This window comes from Temnothorax americanus, unplaced genomic scaffold (genome assembly GCF_048541705.1).
Source record: "Temnothorax americanus isolate GAGA-0224 unplaced genomic scaffold, ASM4854170v1 Scaffold70, whole genome shotgun sequence".
NCBI classification, from domain to species: domain Eukaryota; kingdom Metazoa; phylum Arthropoda; class Insecta; order Hymenoptera; family Formicidae; genus Temnothorax; species Temnothorax americanus.
In genome coordinates, this window is record NW_027509793.1 from 130,380 (window position 1) to 152,186 (window position 21,807).

Here is a 21,807-nt window from a genome sequence, read left to right on the forward strand (position 1 = left end):
TTTACAGGCAGATATTTTACAGGCATTTTAATTAATTCTCGAGAAAATTGCATTAAAACCCAAGCAGCAAAATAGTGCGAAATTACGTTTATTTGACCTTCTGATAGGTTCAAAAGTCTGTTCGACCAAGCCCAACTTACGTCGAATCGACGTCGAAAGAAGGTAAGTGGGGAATAAAGTTGAAGTAATTTTACGGTTGAAATTAGGTAATGCAAGGCATTTCGCCTTACAAGTCATAGTCTGATTCGGTGAAATGGACCTATCAGAAGGTCGAATATCGGTAATATTTTGGTAATTTTGACCAATTTGTGCCCTCTCTTCGACCTAACTTTTGTCTTTGAGACATCTAGTAGATGGCAGCGCTGCACATCACGAAAAAATATATATTCCATATTAGTTCTACCAAGACGGGTCTATGCTACAGTCATAGCATATGGTTCAAACCAGCCATGGAAACTCGGAGTAAAATATTAATAGAGTCCACCACTACGTCGGTTTTGAAACTGAATATCGTGTGACATGTAACAGAAATATAAGTGCGAAAGAAAATTTTCTGTACAGAATTTTATTTTACTTCGTTAAAAGCAACGCGATGTCGAAAATAAATAATTTAAGCAATTATTAATTAATCGTTAATTATTTAGCAATAATATTTTTTGCATTTAGCACAATAAAAATATTTTAATCTTGCACCTAAAGTGAAAAGTATCGCAAAATAGATTTTTTTTTAATTCTTAGTTACTCTGAAAGATATAATATAATTTATTTTATAATGCCTATAATTTTAGAAAGCGTTTTGATGTATCATGGCAGACATACTGGTTCTCATAATAATGGCTGATTTAACGTTTTCGTCTGAATTTCGACCTGTAAGTCGAATTTCTCTACTGTGAAAACCAAATACTAAATTTTGAGGGCAGATTTCCTTAATTAGGGCATTTTTACTTCAAAGTCGTTGACTTTAAAATCGTCTTGTCGATCAATAAGGCATTTTGACTAATAAGTCTGATTTCCCTATTTATAAGTTAAATTGACTTCAAAGATCGACTTCGAGACACGGCGTGCTTCGAGATCTGTGGATCGATATATCGATAAATGCCGGTCGGCTGTGCCGCGAACGTAAACATTGATCATGAGTTCACCGTGTGACGCGGTCGAGTGCGAACGTATTTTGTTCTGTAACGACTCTTTCTCGCAAATTCGCTGTTGCTCGCGCGAATCGTCTCGATTATTTTATTTATTACAATATAGAGAGTTTCTTCTGTACTTTGTAACTTCTTGAAAAATCTCATCCCCCCGGGTGACGAGCGCCGAATTAATTCCCGTGTGTTTGCGTTTCCTAGCATAACGATCGCAAGCCTTGTACAATGAGAAAAATACAGTAGGAAGATATTAGTTTGTGTCGGGCGTTAACCTCAAATTATTCATTTATCAAAAGGTCTTACAAAATTATTTATCAGCAAACAGGAATCGATACGTACAATAATTATAGATAGGTTATGGTAACTTTCAATAATTTAAGGTCCAAGACCAATAACTAACTCTCAGGGCAATTTTGCTGGGCATTTCGACCTAAACTCGGACTAATTTCCCTTATAGGTCATTTTCCGTGGTAATCTCAACTTTGTAGTTAACTCGTAGTACGGCCGCGAGGTTTATTTCGCGCCTAAAATATTCCCTATTAGTCAAGTCAAACACACAGGACTTATATATGGTAAAAATTAGGTAATCCTGACCAATTAAGTCATATCGCCTACGAAATTGAAATTAGGTAATACAACCAGGTCACATTTCCATCAAATGGGGGTCTAATTTTGACTTATAAGTTGAATCGACTTTGAAGGCATACCTTTGATCAAAATTTAGTCGTTTACAACCTAATGTATAACTTTAAAGTCATTAAACTTTGAAGGCATTTTGTAGGTTTGAACTACGTAATTTTCAACCTGTACTTAAGACTTCAAACGCTATTTGATTTTTAAGACATTTTTTATGTCGAAAGTTAGTAATTCTTCACTTAATTAGGGCAATCTGATTTTGGTTTGGTTAAGATGCCCTGCTTTGCTGCTTGGGAATTCAATCTATTGTACATCACCAGCTGTTCTCTCCAATCTTTAAGAACATGATTCGATACGCGTGGCGATTCGCTTTAAACCTTTGTGATGACAGAGACATTATTATGAACGTCAATGAAGTATGTTTTCCAATAGACATTTTAAAAAAAACCTTGCGCCTGTAAAATATCTGCGTTCGTACGGTGTGCCAGATGCCGTGAAACTTATTGTTTCCCTTGCTTTTACGATGATTATCATCCTGGTTCGTGCAATATTGACGTGTAAAACGACTGTATACAATACATTTTAAACTATATATTTCATATTATATAATTTATTTTTAAAAATTAAACAATATTTTTTTATTAATATCATTTTTGCGCTGTATTTTCTCGTAATTTTCAAAAATATAAAACCATTTTATTTCCTACCTGACGTTTTTCATTTTTGTACCAATATTCAAAATAAGAAGATGTAAGTTTTTCATTGAAAGCGAAATTGAAAACGATTAAATATTAATTAGCATTGATTTGATAAATTTTACATTAAAATTAAAATTCTGTGTACATAGCGCGCTCGGAATTCTTCAAAGTCGATTTTCTCGAGTTTTTTTGAAAAACGCGCCTTAATACTTTGGGAAATTGATGTCCGAGTGATGACCCTCAAGTACAGTAAGTACGAAAAAAAACAAAAATTCGTTAGCCTGAAGGTCCCCTTTAGAATATTTTCGAGGTGCGCACTTTGAAGGGCTGTAATTATTGAAATATTGGTCGAATCGTTTCGGACCCTAATAGTTTTCGATAGAACTCCTCGGGGGGCCACCAAAACTTTAGCGAAAACTGCGGATTTCCGAAAAATAAAATTAAACCTCGGGACAAAATATTTTCGAGTTGCGGTACTTTGAGAAGCTGTAACTTTTGAAATATTGGTCGGAGCGTTTCGGACCCTTATAGTTTTCGATAGAACTCCTCGGGGGGCCACCAGAACTCCCGCGAGAACTCCGGAAAAAATTTTTTTAATTTTAGGGTGCGCACTTTAAAGAGCTGTAACTTTTGAAATATTGGTCGGATCGTTTCGGACCCTAATAGTTTTCGATAGAACTCTTCGGGGGGCCACCAAAACTCCCGCGAAAACTCCGGAAAAAAATTTTTTAATTTTAGGGTGCGCACTTTGAAGGGCTGTAACTTTTGAAATATTGGTCGGATCGTTTTGGACCCTAATAGTTTTCGATAGAACTCTTCGGGGGGCCAACAGAACTCCCGCGAAAACTCCGGTAAAATAATTTTTTAATTTTAGGCGCGGTACTTTGAAGGGCTGTAGCTTTTAATTTATTGGTCGGAGCGTTTCGAACCCTAATAGTTTTCGATAGAACTCCTCGGGCGGCCACCAGAACTCCAGCGAGAACTCTGGTAAAATAATTTTTTAATTTTAGTTGCTGTACTTTGAAGGGCTGTAACTTTTGAAATATTGGTCGAATCGCTTCGGACTAATAGTTTTCGATAGAACTCCTCGGGGGGCCACCAGAACTCTAGCGAGAACTGCGGATTTCCGAAAAATAAAATTACCACTCGGGACAGAATATTTTCGATTTGCGGTACTTTGAGAGGCTGTAACTTTTGAAATATTGGTCGGAGCGCTTCGGACCCTTATAGTTTTCGATAGAATTCTTCGGGGGGCCACCAGAACTCTAGCAAAAACTTCTGATTTCAGAAAAAAAATTACCCCTCGGGACAAAATATTTGTGAGTTGCGGTACTTTGAGGGGCTGTAACTTTTGAAATATTGGTCGGAGCGTTTTGGACCCTGATAGTTTTCGTTAGAACTCCTCGGGGGGCCACCAGAACTCCAGCGAGAACTCAGGTAAAATAATTTTTTAATTTTAATTGCTGTACTTTGAAGGGCTGTAACTTTTGAAATATTGGTCGAATCGCTTCGGACCCTAATAGTTTTCGATAGAACTCCTCGGGGGGCCACCAAAACTTTAGCGAGAACTGCGGATTTCCGAAAAATAAAATTAACCCTCGGGACAAAATATTTTCGAGTTGCGGTACTTTGAGAAGCTGTAACTTTTGAAATATTGGTCGGAGCGTTTTGGACCCTTATAGTTTTCGATAGAACTCCTCGGGGGGCCACCAGAACTCCAGCGAGAATTCCGGTAAAATAATTTTTTAATTTTAGGCGCGGTACTTTGAAGGGCTGTAACTTTTGAAATATTGGTCGAATCGTTTCGAAACTTAATAGTTTTTGATAGAACTCCTCGGGGTGCCACCAGAACTTCAGCGAGAACTGCCGAATTTCGAAAAAAAAAATTACCCCTTGCGACTTAAAATATTTTCGAGTTGCGGTACTTTGAGGGGCTGTAACTTTTGAAATATTGATCGGAGCGTTTCGGACCCTTATAGTTTTCAATAGAACTCTTCGGGGGGCCACCAGAACTCTAGCGAGAACTCCCGATTTCAGAAAAAAATGACCCTTTGGGATTTAGTATATTTTCGAGTTGCGGTACTTTGAGGGGCTGTAATTTTTGAAATATTGGTCGGAACGTTATAAAACTATAGGGAACTCTAGATCTCGTCGAAATCTTTCTGAATCTACCATAAAAAATTGATTTTTTTAAAAAAAGTGGAAATTTTTTGTTCAATTTTGACATCGATTTTTGGGCTTATTTGAACGAAACTCTTTTTAAAACCTATAGGGAACTCTAAAACTTATTAAAATCTATCCGGAACTACACAAAAATTTATTTTTTCAAAAATGGGGGCGCCGTGAAGTTAGTCCCCTCATTTTTAAAATAGTGTTTTCATTACTTTAAAAATGACGGAACTCTTTTTAAAAACTATAGAAAACTCTAGAACTCTTTCTGGAAAATCCAGAATTCTAATAAAATTTTCTGAATTTTAAAAAAGGGGGGCCAACTTCACAGACATAAAATTGTATTGCGCGCGAACGCCGGCCTCGATCGCGGGTCGATATTTCAGAGATTCCACCGTCGTGCGCAAAACACGTCGACAAGAAAACGCTGGCTCCGCAAGCGTCGCGCACACCATGCACATCGCACCACGACGCACGCTCGCGACCGAATACGATTACGATCGAAGGTCGGAAAGATCCACGGCGCGTCGCGACGTCACGGCCGTATCACACGTTGTCTTGATGGGAACTGCTGTCTCCCACCCCACTCCTTACATTCCTTCGCCAGCTTCGCCTTCGCGCGGCCGGGCGCGCGACACGGGACGCGGAACGCGGGGCGCGGGGCGCGGCCCGGCGTACTTGCTGAAATTACTACGCGCGCGACAACGAAAACACGCGATTGGCCCAAATATGTCAATACAATTTGTAAAAATATTTATAATTGTCGGGTTTTCATTTCCCCTTGACCCCTCCCATTTCGCGCGTTGATATCATTTCCAAATTGTTGAAAGAATAGGAAAGCAGCTTGCTAAACTAATTTAAGAAATCAGTATCAATAAACAAGAAAAAAGAAACTCAGGAAAATACGTATTTATGATAATACTAGTGATATGACATGAAAGTAAAAAAGGACGTCTGCAGAAATCGCATCCTGCTGCTGTGTGTCAATAGTTATTTGTGCAACAAGTGCTGTAAGATGAAAATTCTCAAGTGCGGAGTTGACGTACGAGCCGAAGGCGAGTCTCGTGCATCAACTCCGCACCCGGGAATTTGCATCTTTACGCACGACTTGCACACCCTATTTTATGTTGCAAAGGCGTGGAAAGTGGTCTATCACGCACGCGTAGCGTGCGCAATGGGCCACTTTCCATGCACGTGTCATATAAAGATTTATATAGACATACATACACCATATTAAAATGTTCTATATATTTTACACTATTATCTGTAGTCAGCCTGTGTGATCGTCTTACTTACGTATCTCGTCAATTATCTCATTATATCATTTTTTTTTTTCTTCACGTATCCAGTAATAACAACTATTTAATAAATACAAGATCGTGGAGAGACGAGTGTCTCGAATGTGCAAGTCATTCGCGCTGACTTTCCGTCAGAGACCATAATTTAAATATTTCTTTTCGTTTATTCTTATCATCTGTGTTACATATACCGTGTCTGCTAATAATTAAAAAGTAAACAAACATCTAATTTTGTGCTTGCCTTGAGAAAAATTTCTTCTCGAACGAAAACTTATTCACCTCCATAATAAATTCCATTAACGATTAAATGATTAGCATTCCTGATTCTTTACGCTCGCTTTTACTTTGTTTACACGCTTTAGAATCTTTTCCTTAGAATCTTTTTTAGCACATTATTTGTATTTTTACAAGTTGATATTGTGCTTCTTTTCGTCTATTTCCCAGTGCCATACAAACTTCACTTGCAACATGGGTATGTACCCTCACACTGTCGATTTGTTTATTTTACTTGACACGTAATATTTAATTTATATTCTTTATCCAGAAAGATCGTGAGCCGTTCTCACGAGCGATCAATGAAGAAATCAATATCTGAAAAAAATCCTTAAACTCCTTCTTTTTTATACTTCCGTTGGCCAAGTTTACAAGATGTTTCGATATTATAAAAAAAAAAGGTATCCGTTAATTCGACCGCTCGCGAACGACATGCTGGCATGAACAAGAAACACTCCGTTTTTCGTCGTCGATTTTGTTTGCAGATCTTAGCGATTTTTATCGAATATTTTATTCTACAACTAATCGTAACTCTAATTGGCTGGTTTCTACGAAAATACATAGTGCCAAATTTCTCTAAATGACAGGAATCTTCCTCTAAATGGCAAAAGGCATGTTAAGTCGATACTCGCATATCTCGAAGTTTATTGTTGCCGCTTTTCCGCGATGCCAATTACGATCAAAACTATACCCGGTCCTTTCGCTGTGCTTACTTCATTTGCAACTGTCATCGTATTTTTGACAGTTGTGTGTATCAAGAAGGTAATAGTGTAATAGTAATAGCCTAATGTTAAAGATAAATAACGCGCGCGAAGCGCGCATCTGTGGCGTCTAGTCTTCCTCTAAATGGAATTTCTATTGCGTAAGAAACGTGAATCGACAGAAGAATGTCTCATGTCATAGCGCAGATTTCACGATCAACATACAGTTTGCGTTTATCTTGAATATGAAGAAATAACCCATGAGCAAGGCCAAACCATTCACCGCATCTCTCAAACTTGAGTTAATTAAAATGGTCATGAGGTGGGCCACTTTGAAATCAAAGCCTTGCTGGCCGGGTTTAGGAGCGCTGGCGGCATACCCACCTTCACTATTTTCTCCTCCTTGATACGAACGCTGAGGTTAAGAAGTATCAAGGTAATTACTTAGGCTCACTTGAGTTACTCGGGGACGACGCGATAGCGGGCACGAATTTTACACTAAAGGCGCGGTAGAGCCGCGTTCACAATATACGGCGCGGCACAAGATGGCAGCGAGCAGGGTCGATATCAGGATCGAACTCCCGGCGTTGATTTTATGAGAAATGATCGACAACTCTCACGCTCGGTGATCGCGATGCTCGAGATAAAGGCACTCGCGAAAACCGGCGTCGCGTCGTGAGACGGTTTCGCCGTCGACACGGGTCTTTCGCCAAGGAACACGCTACCGCACGCGGTGATCACGTGATCCGTCTGTGTGCGTCGTCCCGTCGTATTACGGGCGACGAAAACTCAAGAAAAGAGATGTTTCGCGCGACGACCAATCGAGCGGGTGCAGATCACGACGAAACTTGGGCGCACTATGCAACCCTTTGCACGGATGCACTGAGCGCGCTCAACTTTCCGGAATTCGCGCGCGGACCAATCGACCGGGTACGCGCGCGACGAAAACCGGCTCACTCTCTGTTCGCGTGAACGGAAAAGCTATCTGAGATGTTTCACGCGGCGACCAATCGAGCGGGTGCGGCTCGCGATAAAACTGTACGCACTTCACACGCAATTACTTTCGGCACTCCCGATAAGTAGGTAAGCTAGGCCGATTCCAATCCGGGGATCTGAGGGGGGTGAGGGCGGGGGGGAACCGTCGGCGGGGGGGAACCGCGGGCGGAGAAGGGAACCGCGTTTTTCGTGCGCCGCGGGAGGAAAGGGGAGGGGGGAACCGCGTTTTTTGAACGCCGTGTTTTCCGGCGCCGCGGGTCGAGGGGGTCCGCGTTTTCCGGCGCCGCGGGTTGAGGGGGTCCGCGTTTTCCGGCGCCGCGGGGGAGGGGGAAGGGGGAAACCGCGTTTTCCGGCGCCGCGGGGCAAGGGGGTCCGCGTTTTCCGGCGCCGCGGGGCGACCGCGTTTTTGCCGCGGAGCGGGGCGAGAGGGTCCGCGTTTTGCCGCGCCGCGGAGTTCGCGTGACGTCACACGGCACGCTCCCGCTGATTCGCGCGCTGACTGTGGTCGCGGACGGACGTGTCGCGCTCCCGTGCGGTTATAATCTCGAACGTTCTAGTTGCGGTTTTCTCGCGGTGTGTTTCCGCGTGTGACGGACGATATTTCGCCGTCTTTCTACGCTCTTTACCGGCGTATATCATCGTCGGTTCATTTCTCTTCGCCTTATACGTGCGCGAATTCCTTTTCGGTTGTGGTTAATTGCGTGCTCGGAAAGATGCAGGAGACTTCGGCCTCTTGCAACCCTTCGAAGGGAAGGGTCCCGGGACTGCCTCCCCGTACATCCTCTCCATACGATCGTAATTCGAACGGAGACGAGCACCGTCGGGCTCGTTCTCGTTCCTTTTCGCGTTCCCGTTCGCGCTCGGTTTCGGGCTCTCGGTCGAACTCGTGCTCACACTCGCACTCGCAATCGCGTACCTCCAACAATATTTCCATCCCTCTCCAAGTCCACAAAAACTTTGAAGCTTCCAATATTATCCTAGGAACTGATTGTGAGAAGTCTGACATGCTTTCAGACTCTAATAACCTAGCTAACACAACTCAAGACAATGTTGCGCGCTCAAATATAACACGAGACGATGGCGATTACCCGCCCCTCTTGTCCACTGCGCAGTCTGATTCTTCGATGGATTTTGAACTTTACAGCAGAAAGAGAGCTGCGAGCGATCCGGTTAATGCCCCCCTTAAACAAAAACGTAAAAACGACAACACAAGGTAAAAGCGATAATTTAGTTGATAGCAAATCAAAACCTAACCAAACCCCGTTATCGAAAGTTCGCAACTTATTCAATTCGCGTTATGCTTCGACGGACAAAAGTCCTTTTATCGTGCACATCCGGACTATTAACGAGCCGGAAGATTCTAACGGCGTTACCAAATCCGGTAATACTCATCCACTTCTTATTGGTCGCGTAGTTACTCAAATAACCCAAAACGGTCTTATCGAAATTTAAAAAATCAGTAAAGGTCACGTCCAGGCCATTCTTACTAGTGCCGCGGCCGCTAACAGGCTTATTGATGATTGTTCTCTCGCTAGCTACAATCTTAAGGCTTTCGTTCCCTCATACAAAACTACAAAAACCGGCATCATTAGAGACATTCCTCAATCGCTATCAACCAAAAGTCTGCTTAATGATATTGTATCTTCCCCCAAAGTTATTGAAGTTCGTAGGCTTAATCGAAGGGTTAAGGACGGTAACTCATATAAATATGAGCCCTCACGTACAATATGTGTTAAGTTCGCCGGGCAAATCTTACCGGGTTGCGTCACTATTTTTAAGGTTAGGCACGCAGTTCTTCCCTTTGTACCAAAGATAAAGATTTGTTACTCATGTTTCAGAGCCGGTCACATTAGTGGGACCTGCAAAGGCAAACCGCGCTGCGTGTTTTGTGGCGGGGATAAGCACAATGATGAAGTTGAATGTCCTAAAAAATCCTGTCTAATAAATGCATCAATTGTGGTAGTGCACACCTTGCTAAGTCCTTTGAATGCCCCATTATAGTAAATTTTAGAAAAGCATATGCTCTTGCCGCGGTTAAAAATATCCCTCTTTTTGAAGCCAAAAAGCAGGTTAATAGCTCATCCGAATCCTTAAATTCGGATAATAGGTTTGATTATCTCAATTTCCCTAACCTTCCTTCTCCTAAAAATAGCTCGAATCGACTCTCGCCCTCCTCACCCTCTTTCTCCTCGGAATCCCTCGGCCTTTTACCTAACAACCGTTTTTACGATCTACAAAACTACAATGACATGCCACTTTCCTATGCGAACGCAGTTTCAAGCTCCCTTAATGCTCCCCCCGTCCCTCCCCCGCATCCTTACATCCGCGTACCAGGCCCTCATCCAGCTCTTCCCAGGAGGCTAATAATAATAATAATAATATCAACAGACCAAACTATGCTTATTCTATTGATCATCGGGATGCGCTTCTTTTTCCAGATGGCAGACTTCCCGCTGATGATCCAGTTTCGTCACCCTCCCTCTCAGCTGAAAACTCATCAGATCCCGACTCTAACCCCGGCTCAACCTCCAATTCGGATGAAACATTTCCTATGCGCAACCCACAAGAAGTATTTAATTACCTCTCCACAATAATATTTGAGCTTAAAAATATATTGTCGTTATGTCATCCCCTACTTCCTCCGCTTTCAAATAAGGGACCTTACGTCCCCCCGCTTCTGTCTTCTCCCTCGTGTTATCCAATTAATCCATTGCCACGCACTTTGAGCACTTTCGACAGCCTTCGCAGGCAATAATTCTAACACAGCATTTGCAGGTCCTACTAATATGCTACAATGGAATTGCAGAGGCATTATTAATAAAATTCCGGAATTTAGGGCATTCGCCCATAAGCACGATATCATTTGTTTACAGGAAACTCTGTTGAATTCTTATAAACCATTCGATATCAAAGGTTTTAATTGTATTAGATTAGACGCTGACACCGCAGGCTCCAGAGGAGTCTGCACTCTTCTTAGAAATAATTTTCCCTATACTATTTGCAATCTATCAGATCTTGCGCACACCTCAGTGGAAATGGTAGGAATTACATTGCCCTTTCAAAATCACGAACTGTTTGTTTGTAACCTGTACCGTCATACAGGTCAATATACTCCTGCCCTCTTTTTCGATAATCTTTTTAAATTTGCTAACCAGTTTAAATACGCTCTTTTAATTGGAGACTTTAACACTCACCACCCTGATTGGAACGACAATAGAATAGACAACGTAGGTGAATGCATTGCCACATCTGTGTCTGATAACGATATGGTTATCCTAAATGATGGATCACCCACCTATTTCAACCTCTGGTGCGGCACTGAATCAGTGATAGATATAACTATTGCCTCAGCTGACCTAGCTACCATCAGCATCTATGATTATGAGAAGGACGGAGATTTAAGGAGCAGCGACCACCTTCCTATTACAACTCTCATCAATGGTACTCTGGATTTGAGAGTCAAATTTTCCCACAGACTCAGGTTCAAGGACTCACTCATGATCCTCTCTTCTTTTTTAAGGAATTTGAAGCACGAAGTGGAAAATATTAACGTCTTGCATGACGTTAGCGCTCAGGAAAGACAACATTTCTCCCCTCAGCCTCCCCGTTAAAAATAAACGACATTCTGCTCCGTGGTGGAATGAAGATTGCACGGCTGCCATCGAGTCCCGCAAAGCTGCAGCGAAAAAATTTAAAAACCAATTTTCTATGGAGAATCTTCTCGCCTATAAGAGATCAATTGCAGTAGCCAAGAGAGTCCTGAGAAAACAGAAGGCACAAAGCTGGAAGAATCTTTGTGCAGAGTTTGACGTTAAAACTCCTATAAATCGTGTATGGAAATTCATTAAAGCTTTTAAAAACCGGAATCTAACCTCACAATCCATCAACGACACGTCCAAAGAGGAAAAACTGATTCAGGTCGCCGTCGAGAAGTTATGTCCTCCATCTTGTTCTCCTGAGGATCCCACTCTGGGAGATTTAGTCAAAGAGGATGCATCGAATGAGGAACGTCTTCATCATTGGCTGGACGACCCCATATTTATTGATGAGATATTCTCGGCTCTCGACTCTATGAAAAAGAACTCTGCACCTGGCTTGGACCAACTCGATTATGTTATTCTCACCGCCCTTCCGGAATTTTTCTGGAGTAAATTTTGTGAGATATTCAACAAACTCTTTAATAGTGGCTCGTTCCCCGAAGATTGGCACACGTCTTTCGTCATATTTATCCCGAAACCTGGCGGCAAAGGGGTTAGACCCATTTCACTGATATCCTGCGTTCTCAAGATTATGGAGAAATGCCTGTACAATCGCTTGCGATGGCACCTCGAACACAATGACTTTCTGTCAGACTCACAACTGGGCTTTAGAAACGCCAAATCTTGTTTAGATAGCGTGATCACCTTAACAAACAATATCAAGGCGGGCTTCCTTAAAGGAGCTTATACAGTTGCAGCATTCCTCGATATTGATGGCGCCTTCGACAACGTCCTTCCGCACATACTAGTTAAGGACCAATTCAACATTGGAGTCCCAGCGCACTTCCGTAAATTCATTCTCAATTTAGTCAGCAATAGATTTGTTTTCTACGCTCAAAACGGTGAAAAGATTGGCCCACTTTATTCCAGAAAAGGCACTCCTCAAGGCTCTATCTTAAGCCCCACTCTCTTCAACATTTACATCAAGGACATAACTAAACTAATTAACCCGGATTGCAGGATTCTTTTATATGCGGACAACGTGGTCATATACTCCATAAATAAAAATTTGGACGCAGCTATCTATTCGATCAATGACTCGATCCACAAAATATATGAGTTCCTTCTCGCCAGAGGTCTCTCACTCTCATCCGTTAAATCGCAATCGATGATATTTTCCCACAAGAAAAAACTTCCAATGTTTATTCCTGACATTGCTATCATGGACAACCCAATTCCATACTGTGAGGTAGTTAGATTTTTGGGCATATTACTAGACCCTAGATTAAGTAGCAGACCTCACTTTCTTTACATCATAAGCAAGTGCAGAAAAGCTCTAAGCGTTATGTTAGCCCTTGCTGGAATCTGGTGGGGCGCACATCCCCAACAACTGAATATGATATACAAAGGACTCATTCGCAGTAATATGGATTACAGATGCCAAATCTATCAGTTACGAGGCAACCTCACTATTTTTGAGAAGCTACAACGCATCCAGTATAAAGCCATAAGGATTGCATTTGGCTACCACCAATCTACTCCAATTAATACACTGCTCGACAAAGCCAAAGAGCCACTTCTACAATTAAGATTCAAATACCTAACATCAAAACTGGTATTAAAAAATATAGCTCAAGAATTCAGTCCAGTAACCTTCAGTCTTGACGATATTTTCCCTCTAACCAGATCACAACACAACTATGAAATCGCCACCAAATCTATTCCGTCCTACAATTATTTTCATTCCATTCTAGGTAATTTGAGTAAAATTTACCAATCTGTTACGTTACCAGTATTTAATCACAGTTTTCAATCACTCGTTATTAATATTCATTACGAATCATTCAGCTTTGATCCTAACATCCAGAATGTCAACTCTATCTTTATAGAACAATACAAAGAGCTAAGAAGAGACGCCATATCCTTCTACACGGATGGCTCCAAAAGCGCATACGGGTATGTTGGCGCTGGTGTCTTCTCTCCAGATCTGAACCTGCAAATCATGCATAAATTGCCTGCAGAAACTACAATCTTTTCTGCGGAGGCATGGGCTATCCTTCAAGTGCTAATAACCATCAGTCAAGAAAATTTTTCTAAGGTGATAATATTCTCTGATTCCAAAAGCGTCTTGGAAAATGTTTGCTCAAGTGCTGCAAAGCAACAGAATTACATTATTCCCCGAATTAGGGAAAAGATCCATCAATTTTCCTCCAGGGGCGTTAATCTCTATTTAGCCTGGATTCCGTCGCACCGAGGCATCACGGGTAACGAGCAAGCGGACAAAATTGCTAAAGAAGCTGCCAAAAGGGGCTATGTCCCCAATTTCAAAATCCCCCATAGTGATTTTTACTCAGTCGCTAAGGAAACTCTTTGTAATCAGTTTGAGGAGTATTTGCGTTGCTGCGGTGCATTTAAGAGCATTTTCTTTTATAATAATTTCTACTCTGGTAAGGATCGCCCTTGGTTCTATAAAAAACCTTTTAAAAGAAAAGAAATCGTTTTAATTTTAATAGGCTGCGCAGTGGACACTACAATCTGAATTACAGTTTATTTAGGAAAAATATCATAGATTCCGGGGCTTGTCCTTGTGGCGACCCCATCCAAGACATTAATCATGTAATATTTAATTGCAGATTGTTTTCCATATGTGCCTTCTATTTAATTAAGTATATGGACAAAATTCTCCTCAGTCTCCTAGAAACATACTCCCATTCTTAAACACCCCAACATGCCAGTTTGTCCGCCTCCTTCTTGCGGCGTGCAAGTCAATGAACCTTCAACCCTAGTCCATTATCCCTGTTGCGTGCGCGCGGGGATTGCCAACGCTATACAGGAACCTGCCGCGGCGAGCTAGGCATGCGCCTCCGCCGGCGGTTTTTCTGAACACGATTTCTAATCATGCAACGGTGCCATTCATGGCCTACGACACTGACAATATACGCCATCTACGGCTATTCGACTATTGGTTCGTCCTGGCCGTTTTCGGAGCAGTACTGTTTGAAGGCCAATCATAGAAGAAGAAGAAGAAGGCACGCTCCCGCTCTTCTCGTTCGCGCGGTCTCTCTCCCCCGTTCGCGCGTTCTCGCTCAGAAATTATGCGAAAACTACAAATAGAAAATTTGCTTACCACCGCTTGATTTCAACCTGAAACCCCTGGCTCTTGAGTCAGACACCTTCGGCAATTTGCAACACAACAATGATTTTATACAAAATATTTAGAGTTTTGAACACAGATAAGTTAGAAAGGAGCAACACATGAAAGAAGCTGTAAGAATAAACTGCAGTTTTAATGATATGCAATACAGACAGCCTTCGGACACCATGTCTTTGCCACGTAGCACTATCAATCACAAACAGTGCAAACTGAACAGAGATTACACGGTATTATTTGATGTAGTCATGGCGGAAGTAATAAGGTGTGCTCTTGCGCACAGGCATTTCTACTGACCAATAAGAGAGCGTGACAAGATTCCGCCATCTTGTATAATTTAAATGGATATTAAAACGAAGACTCAGGCAAGAAAGGGTTTTAATGAAAGATCTTTCGTGTATAAATATAATATAGATATATATATATATATATAGAGAGAGAGAGAGAGAGACTTCCGGTTCCGGTGAGTAGATAGCAACAGGTGTGCGTGTGGCAGAGAACAGTATCGAGGTAGAAAAAGGATTGGGAAAGTTAGAGAGGTCAAGAGCGGCGGAACAGGGAGGCGTGGAGGAGCGAGAGGGCGGAGGCGAAAGGGTTAAGAACGGGAGGAAGCAGTTAAGAGGAAAAAGGTAAGGAAAAGGACGGGTGAGAGGTGACCGGGTGGCATAGAATACAGACAGTATAGAGGGGCGACTGACAGAAAGGCGGGGATAGCGGGTCGAAAGCGGGCATAGGCTAACGCGGATATAGAGGGGATAAATGCTATAAGTGCTTTCAACCATAGACATAGGAAAGATAACCAATAGGAGGGAGGGGCTAAAGGAAAAGCGGCGGATGGAGGCAGAGAAGGAATTAGGAATAGAGATAGACCAGCACAGAAGGATAGGAAAGAAGAGGGAAGACGAAGGGGAGAGGAAAGCAAGAGGCAGGCCTACAAAGGCGGAGGAGCTTGCTAAACAAAGAGGAAGGGCGGACAGCCTAGGATCGGTCAAAGATCTCATTTTGAAAAGGAAAAGAAAAGAGTTAGAAGAAGAAGCGGCCAGGGCGGCAGAGAAAGAAATTCTCGACAAATTTAACGAAACGAGAAGGACCAACAGATCACCGCCAGCGAAGATAAAAAAAAGGAGAAGAGGGTAAAGGAAAGATGGCGACAGAGGATCTATTAAAAGAGATACTGAGGAAAATGGAAGAACAGGAGGAGGAGAGGAAAAAAGACAAAGAAGAAATAAAAAACGAAATAAAGGGAGTAAGGGAGGAATGGAAAAGAAGGGAGGAAATATGGGAAAAGCAGAGAAAAGCACTAGAAGAAAAGGTAAAGATGATGGAGGAGAAGATAGAAAAATTAGAGATGAAGGGCGCAGAAGAGAATGAAGGCAGGGAGTTGATAGAAAAAATGAAGGAAATAGAAAAAAGTGTGGAGATGACGGAAAGAAGAAGGAGAAAAAATAACATAATAGTAAAGGAGGAGAAGTTAAAAAACGTTAAAGAGAGAAAAGAAAATTTCGAAAAATTGATGGAAGAACTAAACAGTACGGAAGGAAGTATAGAAGAAATACAAGAAATAGGAAACGGGGAATACAAAATGAGACTCTTGAAATGCAGAAACTGGGAAGTTAAAAGAGACATCATGATGAAAAAGAAGGAATTAGGAAGGAAATATGGAAGCTTTCTGGATGACGATCTCACCAAACAGGAAAGACAAATACAAACAGAGATAAGAAAGATAGCAAGAGAGAAGAGAGAGAAAGGAAAAAGAGTGACAACTGGTTATCAAAAGATGTGGGAGGACAACAAGGAATGGAGATGGAACGAAAGCAAAGGCAGACTGGAGGAGAGGGAAGACTTTCATAGGTCACAACGAAGAGAATGAAAACAAAGAATGCGAGGAGGATGGGGAAAATAAATGGGAGGAAGGAGGGGGAGCGGCAGGAAGTGAATCCAGAGTTGAGGAAGAAGAAGATTTAAAGAAAGGGGAGGAAGAAAGAGGGGAGAGGGAAGATACGAAGGTGGTATTCTGGAATGTAGCGGGAATAATAAATAAAGATAGAGACTTTTGGGATGGGGTAAAGAAATGGGATGTGATTATTATGATGGAGACATGGATGGATAAGAAAGGATGGGAGATGATGAAAGAGAAACTACCAAAGGAATTTGGCTGGAGAGTACAAATAGCGAATAGGAGGAATAAGAAAGGTAGGGCATCCGGAGGAATGCTAGTAGGTATAAGAAAAGGGATAGAAGAAATAAAGGAGGGTAGAGGGAGGGAAGAAGAGGAAAACAGGGTTGAAGTCAAGCTAAGAATAGGGGAGGAAATATGGAAAATAATAGGAATATATGTAAACAAAGACATTGATAAGAAGTTAGAAGGGTTGAATGATTGCATAGAGGAGGGAAAATTAGGAATAAGGACCATAATAGGAGGGGATTTTAATGCGAGAACGGGAGAGGAGGGAGGAAGGGAAGAGGAAGATGAAGAAAATGAGAAAGGAAAAGGGAGAAATTCTAAAGATAAGAAGGTGAACAAGGATGGTAGGACGCTACTAGAATTCATAGAAGAAAGAGGATTGATGATTTTAAATGGTGGCACGAAGGGAGACGAAGAAGGAGAATACACATACACGGGAGGAAAGGGTGAAACAGTTATAGACTATATTATAGGTGATGAGGATAGCAGAGAAAAAATAGAAAGACTAGAAATAGGGGATAGAGTAGAATCAGACCATCACCCGCTAATACTATGGATAAGCGGCGGAGCGAAGAGAACACAGAAAAGGGAAAAAATAGAAATCACAAGAAGAAGAGGAATATGGAGCGAAGAAGGAAGAAAACACTTCGTTGAGAAGATAGGAAAGATAGGAGGAAACAGAAAATTGCAGGAGGAGATAGAGGAAGGGGTGTCAAAGATAAGAGGAATACTAAAGGAAAATGAAAAGGGGGAGGTCAGGGGTGCCAATAAGAACAGAAGAGGATGGTGGGATGAAGAATGCAAGGAGAAAAAGAAAGAAGCGAGGGCAGAACTAAGAAAGTGGAGAAAGGGGAAAAGGGAGGTAGAAAGATATAGAGAAAGGAGGAGGAAATACAGAGAAGTATGTGAAAGAAAGAAAAAGGAAGAAAAGGAAAGGATGATTACAGAGATAGGAGAAGCGAGATCGGAAAGTAAGGTATGGGAACTGATAGGGAGAGTAAGGAAAAGAAGGAAAAGGATAAACGAAGACATAGGGCTGGAAGAGTGGAAAAAATACTTCATGGAACTAATGGGAGGCGTGGAGAACAGGGTAGTGAAAGGGGAAGGAGGGAGGGACAGACAAGACGAGGAAGAGATAGAGTTAGAGGAGGTGAGAAATGTAATAAAGAAACTAAAAACAGGAAAGGCAATAGGTAAGGACGGAATCCCGAATGAAGTATGGAAATATGGAGGAGAAGAGATAGTGAGGTGGGCCTGGGAAATATGTAAACGAGTATGGAGGGGAGAAGGCTGGCCTGAACAGTGGAAGGAGGGTGAGATAATACCTCTAGTGAAGAAAGGAGAAGGAAAAGAGGTAAAAGACTACAGAGGGATAACGATTATGCCCTCAATGTATAAGATATACACGGCGGTATTAGCAGAAAGGATAAGGAATGAGGTAGAAATGAAGAACTTGATTCCCGATAACCAAGCAGGATTTAGAAAAGGAATGGGGACGATGGACCAGATATTTACGCTAAACTATTTGATAAACAGACAGCTAGGAAAGGAAAAAGGGAAGATGACAGTTCTATTCGTAGATCTCAAAGCGGCGTTTGACTCTGTAAATAAGGAAGTTCTAATTAAGGCAATGAAAGAGAGAGGAGTAAGGCAAGGACTGATAGATAGGGTGGAGGAAGTCCTGAAAGAAACAAAAAGCAATGTAAGAAGGGGAGAAGAAAAAGGGGAATCATTCTGGATGGCGAAGGGATTAAGACAGGGCTGCCCGTTAAGCCCGATACTGTTTAACTTACTAATTGCAGACATAGAGGATCACATGAGGAAGGGCGGATGGGGGGGTGTGAGTATAAAAGGGGAGAAGATATACACCCTAATGTACGCAGATGACATAGCAGTACTAGCAGAGGAGGAACAGGACATGAGATCCATGATAAGCAGGCTTGAGGGATACCTAGACAGGAAAGGCCTAACGCTGAGTACGGAGAAGACGAAGATAATAAGATTTAGAAAAGGAGGAGGGAGGAAGAAGAAATATGACTGGAGATGGAAGGGAAAGAAATTAGAAGAGGTCAAAGAATTCAAATATCTGGGGTACACGCTGATGGCGAATGGAAGGCAGGAGGCACATATCAGAGAGAGAAGAAGGAAGGCAGCAAGGGTGATGAGGGAAGTGTGGGGAATAGGTAAAAGGATGTGGAAAAAGGACTGTAAAAGAAGGATCTGGCTGTATGATACACTGATATGGACGGTGATGGGATACGGGGCTGAAATATGGGGGTGGAAGGAAAGGAGGGAGGTAGAAGGGATACACGAGAGATACCTCAGATGGACACTCGGTGTAAACTGGAGGACCCCAGGGTACATGGTCAGGGACGAACTAGAAAGGGAAAAAATGGGAGCTAGAGCGAGCAAGAGAGCATGGAAATTCGAAAGAAAACTGGAAGAAGGTAGAGGAGGAAAAATAGCAAAGAAATGTTTGGAAGAAATGAAAGAAAGATGGAAGAAGGAAAGGATAATAGGAAGATGGGAGCAGGAGAGAAAGGAATACTGGGAAGGCATCGGGGTAGAAAAGGGAGGGGAGGAGGAACTGACGGAGGAGGCAATAGAACACAAGGAGAAAGCGAAACAAAGACAAGAAAGAATGGGAAAGATTATGGAATCGAAATACAACAGGTGGTATAAACGAATAAGGAAGGATGGGATACCGGAATATCTAAAGAAGGGCTGGGAGGAGGCAAGATGGAACAGAATCGCAAGGTTCAGATTGGGCAACGAGATTAGGGAGGGACTATACTGGGGAAAAGAGGAAGACAAAAAATGCAGGATATGTGAGAAGAAGGAGGAGACGTGGGAACATGTCTGGGAAGAATGCTCGAGATGGGAAGATTGGGAGGGAGAGAGTTGGCAAGACGTGGTGGAGAAGATAATGAGTGAAAAGGGAGAGGGGGAGGAATGGATGAAAGCGATGAGGAATGGGGGGGAAGAAGGAAAAAGAGGTTTAGAAATAGATGGCTAAGAAAATTTGAATTTCAGATAAGGTCAAAGAAAAGGGGAGCACAGGACAAAAGGAAGGAATGGAATTCAGAGCGAAGGTGACGGTAGAGAGAGAGATGCTGGAGGAAATGATAAGGGATCAAGCAAGGGAAACACTGAGAGCACTAAAAGAGGAAGTAAAGGACCAGAGAGAGGAGATAGAGAACCTGAAAAGAAAAATACGCAGGCTAGAAATGGGCGCGGGTAAAAGGAAGAGGGACGAAAGCGCAGGGAACAGGGGCAGGCAAGAAGAAATGAAATGGTGGTCCGACGACGATGAAAGGAATGAAGATGAGAGAAGGAGGAAAAACATAATAATGAGGGTAGAGAGGAACAGATGGATGGGAAAGGGAACGAACTGGGAGAAGGTGAGACAACTGCTCGCGGAGGAACTGAAGGTAAGAGTAGAAATGAAGGAAGTGAGCGTAATAGGGCTGAGAGGAGAATGGCTCACGATGCTGGTGAGGCTGGGAAGTGAAGAGGAGAAATGGAGAGTATTAGAGGCAAGGAGGAGGACAGGGAGTAGACTAAAAGTTAAAATGGACGAAGACAAATCTGTGGAAAGAAGAATTAGAGAGGGAGAAGAGAAGAAGAGGAGAAAGGAGAGAAGGGGAGAAGATGATGGAAGAACAAAAGGATCAGAAGAGAATAAGATAGCAAGCGAGCTAGAGAAGAGCCTACTAATGGAAACGGAAGAGGTAAAGGAAAAAACAAAGGCTGAGTAAGAAGGAAGAGGAGATCAGGAGAGTGCGGGGGCGGGTAGCGGGGGACCGAGGAGCGAAAAACCGCCTGGTAGAGGAGGCGCGGTCACCATGGTCCGGGCATGGGCGAAAACGTGCTGTGGCGGCAACGACGATAAGAAGAAGGCAATGCTGGATCCAGCCAAAAGCGCCGTGGAGACCTTCGTCAAAGGCGTTGGCTTGACGACCCTGGGTGCCGCTTTGAAGCACGCGTCGGATGTGCTGAACATAAATCGTATGCAGACCGGCATGGACACGTGTGGCCAAGGGAGATGCCCGTTTTACTTGGAACCGTCCGTTATAGTTGTTATAACGGACGGAGGAAAGTATACAACCAACAGCGGGATTTCGCATTACCTATGCATTCCCCGATACCCGGATCCGAACTGACGAAGGAGCCAGTTAGAGGGGACCAGAGATTTCTCTTTGGTGCTGCGTTTATCGGGGACACCAGCCGTTGAACGAGATTTGGTTTAAAAGTCTACATAAAATGTACAGGGTTGGGTACGTCCCGAAAAAACGCCGATGTTTTTCTTTTTGTTTTTCTTTTTTGTTGTAGTTTATTTTTGTATTTTTTGATAATGGCATGTAGAGTGTAAAGGGTTGGGTACGTCCCTGAGAAAACGCCGATGAGCCCATGGCAGGGACATATGTACAGGGTTGGGTACGTCCCTCCAAAACGCCTTTTTGGACCCCTTTGGGGTAATAAAGAAGCTCAAACTAACTATATATATATATATATATATATATATATATATATATATTCTGGTAAATATATTTAAAAAATATAATAAATATATATAAACACATAAATATAAATAAACAAATATAGCAAGCACATAAACACGTATAATAAACAATAAAAAGATAATAAAAATATATGGAAAATATAATAAAAATAAAATTATTTTTTATTTGTAAATTTTTTCATTTTTTTTGTTTTATTTTAGCATTTTCTGCCGAAATTTTTTTATTGATTACTCGAAGTCTTATATATGTTCTTGTTCTAATTAAACAAAGTAGAACCTCGCGCGGGAATGATATATTTTTCTTTTTTTTTTCAACCCTATTTGCGATTCCTTCAAAT

At 42.1% G+C, this 21,807-nt stretch overlaps 2 protein-coding genes across 2 annotated transcripts in view; one reads left to right on the forward strand and one right to left on the reverse strand.

The window, feature by feature from the left end:
* Window positions 1-21,807, reverse strand: part of LOC143906407 (uncharacterized) — a 186,325-nt gene that overhangs the window by 76,919 nt on the left and 87,599 nt on the right. The window lies entirely within an intron of this gene.
* LOC143906439 (uncharacterized) lies at window positions 11,180-15,058 on the forward strand. The gene is made up of 4 exons (XM_077422541.1): window positions 11,180-11,354; window positions 11,764-13,365; window positions 13,501-13,999; window positions 14,917-15,058. Exons 1-4 carry the CDS (start codon window positions 11,180-11,182, stop codon window positions 15,056-15,058), a joined length of 2,418 nt encoding a protein of 805 aa, XP_077278667.1.

What these genes read in the sequence shown, in the direction of transcription:
- LOC143906439 (XM_077422541.1), top strand. Translation starts at nt 11,180, where the DNA reads ATGGTTATCCTAAATGATGGATCACCCACCTATTTCAACCTCTGGTGC. An exon ending in TTATTTTCATTCCATTCTAG is followed by an intron (nt 13,366 to 13,500) that starts GTAATTTGAGTA and finishes CTATCTTTATAG; the next exon opens with AACAATACAAAGAGCTAAGA. An exon ending in CTTTGTAATCAGTTTGAGGA is followed by an intron (nt 14,000 to 14,916) that starts GTATTTGCGTTG and finishes TATGCAATACAG; the next exon opens with ACAGCCTTCGGACACCATGT.